This window comes from Acyrthosiphon pisum, chromosome A1, assembly GCF_005508785.2.
Source record: "Acyrthosiphon pisum isolate AL4f chromosome A1, pea_aphid_22Mar2018_4r6ur, whole genome shotgun sequence".
Taxonomy (NCBI): domain Eukaryota; kingdom Metazoa; phylum Arthropoda; class Insecta; order Hemiptera; family Aphididae; genus Acyrthosiphon; species Acyrthosiphon pisum.
Genome location: NC_042494.1, coordinates 133611057 through 133617485, shown reverse-complemented (window position 1 = coordinate 133617485; position 6429 = coordinate 133611057). Strand labels below are relative to the sequence as shown.

The 6429-nt window shown below is 28.1% G+C and overlaps 1 protein-coding gene across 1 annotated transcript; it reads right to left on the bottom strand.

Annotated features, from left to right (window-relative positions):
• Window positions 1-1219: 1219 nt before the first annotated feature.
• Window positions 1220-4603, bottom strand: LOC100571653 (putative ankyrin repeat protein RF_0381). Its single transcript, XM_003246848.4, has 2 exons — window positions 4301-4603; window positions 1220-3725 (listed from the first exon to the last, which is right to left on the bottom strand). The coding sequence occupies exons 1-2, from the start codon at window positions 4322-4324 to the stop codon at window positions 1917-1919; spliced, it is 1833 nt and encodes a 610-aa protein (XP_003246896.1). The 5' UTR covers window positions 4325-4603; the 3' UTR covers window positions 1220-1916.
• Window positions 4604-6429: the final 1826 nt, after the last annotated feature.

Genomic DNA, 6429 nt, shown 5'->3' with positions numbered 1-6429 from the left:
TTTTTCCTTAATTTTTCTTTTGTTTTTCCCGGCGCTTTTGAAAACTACTGGGAAATTTAAATTTTGACCTCCCCAATGCACCAACGATATTCACTTTCTGATCGAACAAGATACTGAAGTTGAAAATCGTAGCATTATTTCGACTACTTATCGTGTACACAGACACAAAAAAAATAAAAAAATAAAAAAAAAAATAAAAAAACACACATCATTGTAAAATCAATACATTCATTGTTCCACTCAGAATCTAAAAGTACAAAGAAAAAAGGAAATGCACCAAAAATACTAAAAATTGACCGTAAAGTAATAAATTCCCTAATGATATAAAAATAAAAATTATACCCACCATTAAATTATATATTCCATGAATCAAATTTCTGTAAAGACGAACCTCGAATGTATCTAAGCATTAGAAAAAAAAATGAAAATGCATCAAGTTCCGGGCAGTAATATATTGTAGTAATACTATTATTAAACCTATTATGTTTGATAGGGCTATATCCAATATTATTTACTATGAAAAACACAAAATGTGTAATTAATGATGAATCGTTGTTTAAACTTTATAAAATAATTTCTTCATACAATGTATACTGTATTATGTAGATTAAAATATAATTAATGAAAGGTTTAATAATTCAATTAAACTATACATTTAAAGGCTAAGTTCCTCCAAGTCTCTCCCCCCACAATTACGCCAACTATATAGCAGAGTACCCCAGTTAATTTTTTCAATAAATTATAATTTTTCAAAAAAAGTATGAATATTCATATAATTAAATTATTAGTTTTGAATAATAATTAGAATAATATAAAAATTATGTTGATAAAGTTCAGAGCATAAAAAAAAATACATATTTCAAAAATTAAACACTACATTCTTAAATCGATTAAATTTGTTGGAATTTGGCATGTGATAATATTCATAATTTAGTACGGAATCACTTATTAATTTTAGTTGTGTACATTTTTTTTTTCATTCTACAGCTGATCATGAAGAACACCTTTGGTGTCTGGAGTTTGTAAACCTTCTGGTTTTATAGTAATTTTTCAATCATTTTGTGGTAAAATTATCAACCTGTAAAGCACCAATATTTTAGATTTAAAACATAGGACTATTATATGAGACTATAAGATCACTTCTTCCACCTGAAAAAATAATAATAGACAAAAAAAATAACACATCAATTACAGAAATGAATTAACATAATGCAAAATATACTCTATACAATTGAATACTTCTTTTATTTTTAATCAGTTTAAGCACATAGCATAAAACATTATACTGAAAAAAAAATACAGCTTATATGTATAATCCTTTCTATACAAAAGTTTATAATTTAATTGAAATATTTTATACTTGGAAAAAATTATTTTAGAGGTATATATAAAACAAAGAAAAAATTATTAAATAAATCAGTAAGTCAACATTTTAGTAAACAAAAAACAAAATTGCCAGCCATTTTTTAAAATTATGTACCAATGTTCTGTGTTACTAATAATTGATACTTCAATAAGTTACTATAATTAATAATACATTTTAAATCAAAAAATAATTTTCTTACAATTTCAATTATTTGAATGTTAAAAAAAATGCTCATAAAAAATAATTAATATTGAAACAATACTCTATGATGAGACAATCCAGTGTAAAAAAGAAATATATATATATAATAATAAACACAAAAATTTCATCACATAAACATTAGTTAGTTTCAAATAAATAGTATTATTAAATGTTCTTTAAAAAATATCTCATAAAATGAATAAAATGAATTACTTATTAAGTTGTTTGTTTCTAGTCTAAAAATAGTTTAAATATAAAATAACTTAAGGTATATAATTTTAAAATAAAATATTACTTTTTTTGTCCAAATAATCAATATGTTATAATATGTGAAGGAAATAGTAATATATTATAAGATAGTCTCGTTATTCGAATTGTAACATGTAGTCCAATTCTTCAATAACAACTTCACAATTTCCGTATTAGCATTTTTTGACGCAGATTGTAATAATGTAATACCAGCATCATTTATGTGATTCACATTTGAACCTTTTTCTATCAGTAAGCGAACTAATTCTGTATCATTTTTATGTATTGCGTAGTATAATGCTGTATTTCCTTCTCCATCAAGAAGATCATCCCATGTTCCAACATATTCTAGTAAGAATCGGGCAATGTCACAATGACCTAAATGTGTGGCATATCCTACTAGACTTGATATAACTGAAATAGGTGGTTGAACACGTTTAACAAATAACTTAATTATTTCTAGAGATCCAGTAAAACCAATTATCTTAAACCAAAATACTTCATCCTTTAATATTGATTCATTAGTTTTATCAATTATAATTTTAATTATGTGTATGTTTCCGGAACGTAAAGCCACACTAAACAAATCAGTATCAATACTAAATTTATATTTATTCAATAAAAACTTTATTAACTTTTCATTAGTACTTAATACAGCATTGTGTAATGGTGACATATTGTTTTTGTTTCGACAATCCATATTTGATGTATTCAAACATAATAACTTTACAGCATCAATAGCACCACGTAAACAAGCAAGGTGTATAGGCAAATCATTGTCTTTGTTTGGAATATTTGGATCGGCTCCGTGTTTCAATAAAACTTCAACCATTTTTTCATTTCCATTACAAGCCGCATAATGCAATGGTGTATTGCATTGCATAGTAACAGCATTAACATCAACATAGCACTTTAATAGTTCCTCTACCACTAAAAACCGATCGTGTTTGGCTGCAAAATGTAAAGGTGTTACTTTGCTATTTGTTTTCTTATTTGGTCTAGAACCAGCAGCTAACAATATTTTTACAATTTCCCAATGTCCTTGATATGCAGCATAATGTAAAGCAGTAAGTCCATTTTCATCTGTTATATGAATGTCTGCTTTCATCACAAGTATTTGAACAGAATCAATACTTCCAGAAATAACTGCATGGTGTAAAGGTGTCATGCCCTCTCGAGTAATACCATTTTGGTCACAACCTATTTCTATTAATTTTTGCAGTAATTCAGTAGAAGCTTTAAATATAGCAGCATAATGTAAGGCATTCCATTTTTTTACATCTGTGTGTAAAGGGCAAATACCACTTTCAGCCAATATCCAACTGTGTTCGTTTTTATGATTATGAATAGCTAACATCAAAGAATTCAAACAGTCTGCTGTAAATGTCTTATTTACATCAGCGCCATAATCAATTAATGTTTTCAAAATTATTGGAGTTGAAATTAACGTAGCATAAATCAGTGGTGTACCAACACTATTTGATGTTGCTTCTAAATCAATATCCGAATACTCGCATAAATATTTGACAATAGTTAAATTTTCAGACTTAATAGCCATATGAAGTCCTGTGAAACCGGTACCCGTAAAAGTATTGACATTGATCGTGGGAAGTCTTAATAAAAATTGAATCAAGTGAAAATTACCCATTTCGATAGCTAAGTGCAAGGGTGTGTAATCTTTTTGTAATTTATTTACTTTATTATATAATGACATAAAATTTTGTACAGTACTTGTTGTGCAAATGTTTTTGTTGTAACTAATTTGAAACATTGAATCAAATACAGGCAATTTTTTCTCATTAAAGCGATTTTGTGAAAGTTTAAAGCTTTTATACTTAATCTTCTTGCTGTTTGGATTTGGTAATGGATCTTCAAAACATTCATACTTGAATATGGGCACCATGTTTACCTAAAATATTATCAGTATTAAAAATATATAATTAAATAACTTATTCAAAGGTAGGTAAATAGTGCATGTACATTGTTGTTTCATATTGATTATAATTTTATTTACCTACTAAAAATTAAAATAGAATTAAACTTTCTCTTGTTTATAAATCAAATCAAAATAATTAAATAGAGCGAAATCTTTAAGAAGGTAATCAGAAAATATTATATATATACTATATAGTACACCTACTAAGTTTTCAAAGGAATAACAAAACATTTTACTGATAAAGCGTTAAAAGTTTTAAACATGTCTACGGTATAGTGTAAACTTATACAACTATACATCAGTGGAGGTTTTGAGGATGGCAATTGGGGCACTCCCCGATTAAAACCATAGCTAACAAGATGAACATTATTCATCTAGGTAATTATCTGTACATTATCTGTAATATATATTTTGAGTTTGGCACTATAATAAGTATATAATTATATAATAATAATATACATATTATATTATAATATAGAAAACTTGAGCTTTGGATAGGGTTTTTTACACAGAAGTTAATAGCTAATTTAGTAAATAGGTAAACTTACTTTTGCACTGTTAATATGATTCATCTCTGAAGAAAATAAAATAAAAGTTCGGCGATATAATATGTGTTTAAATTATATACTATGGAATATAAAATGTGATTAATACTTATTATTTGTTAATATATTAATATTCAGAGGACATGATAAATCATAATTAATTCATAATAATATTGTAGAAACCATGTGTAAAAAGGTTTGCGAACTATTGACCAGCGTCATGACTATGGTAACTGCACTACTGTTACTGTGCAGTGTGCAACTGTCTAGTATAGGCACTATAATAGCAGTGTCTGCTACTATAACGTAATAATAATACCTACAGAACAAACAAATACCAAGGACAACAATTTTTCATACAATTCGGGATTTTCCATTTGAGGACCTATAAAATGATAAAAGTAACCATAAAGGTTCACGTATAATTCACGTCTATCGAAAACGCTGATAATATTCATTTCATATGATAATGTCTAATGACAAAATAATTGAGGCAATCAATTCGATCAAACATTTATAATTAATACTTTACTAGTTTATAATTTATAGAATATAATACATGTTATAAATAAACTCGTACCGCTCTCAAAATAGCAGGTAGATACCTAATAAAAACGGCTGAACCGGTGAAAATTAAAATTATGTACCTATAGTAAATCCAAAGAATACATGTATAGTGTACGACATAGGCTATTATTGTATAATTGCTTACAAAATACAAAAGTACTAAATAATAATATATATAGGTAGGTGACAAAATATGAGTTGTAATACTTACGTAGAATAAAAGTGAATTACTGCACATTATACTGCCTTACAGCGTGATTCACTAGGTATGCCAGCTCATCCACTTTTTTCTTTTATACTTAATGCAGTTATTCAAACAGTTTATTATTTCAATCGCTTATTTGACTTTTGGGCTTTTAAAATATATAGGTTATGTTCTAACTACTAAGATCATATTTTAAAATTCTTGAGGGTTTTTATAACAAAAAGTAGTATAGGTACTTGTGTAATTGTGTACTTGTGTAGTTGTGTACTTGTGTAGTGCATACACACAGGTCTCAGACTCCGTGTCCTACAAACTTCTGTTTTTCAAATGATGATTCCCCCTTTTTTACTGTAAATTATTTAGACGTATTAGAATGAAAACTCGAACAAATAATTATTGAGTATCTAATTTAATTATAATGTGTACTAAGGATAATAAGCCCATGATAAAGAATTTGGAATATACAAGCCCGGATGACCAGCTGATGGCCCAGATTTTAAGGGGGGCCAGGGAGGGCATGGACCCAGGCCCTTGGCGGGAAGTATAGGTTTTCTATAGTATATGGAAAATTGATATATTATTAATTTGCCCAAGTCCCTAATTTATCTTAATTAAGGCTTGGAAATAATATAAGGACTAGGGTGATTTGAACATTTTAGTGATTATCTAATAATATATATTATACTAGCTGAACCCGTGCACTTCGTTGCCCATTACCTAAGTGTACCAACTATATGTGACTCAAACTTTATTTAATATTCGGTGTATGGTTTCAAAATTAATCTTAACTTTTCCGTTGCCCGGAATAAAAATTCTGATTCACAGCAGTACATTATCAGGTAGGCAATCTACCTGCGGTAGATCGCTGACACCGTGCTGTATGTACCTATACGTTAGTTATGATTTAACTCTAAAGTATCAAAGTTATACCAAGTTTGTCGTATTTTACCTATGGTGGATTAATATAATCAATTAATACAAAATCCTAACCTAACTTAACCGTACTAAAATCAGATGAATAAACGCAAACGCATACAAAAAAATTCATTCAAATCGGTCTAACCATTTAGGAGGAGTTCAGTCACAACACGCGTACAGTAGAATTATTGCGCTTAGCAACACATTCTGCGAGTTATTTTTATATTACATGAAATCAACAAACATGCCCGATTAACCAATAGCAACCAATATAATATAATGCACTGTTGCGCCACTGTTGTATTTTTGACATACAGATTTGAGATTTCCTACCTTTCCGGTGGATTTTCCCAAAATTTTATTTTGTAAAAATCTTCTCCTGACAGTTGAACAGACTCCTGAACATCTTAAAAAAAATTTGAGCCAAATCGGACCAACCGTT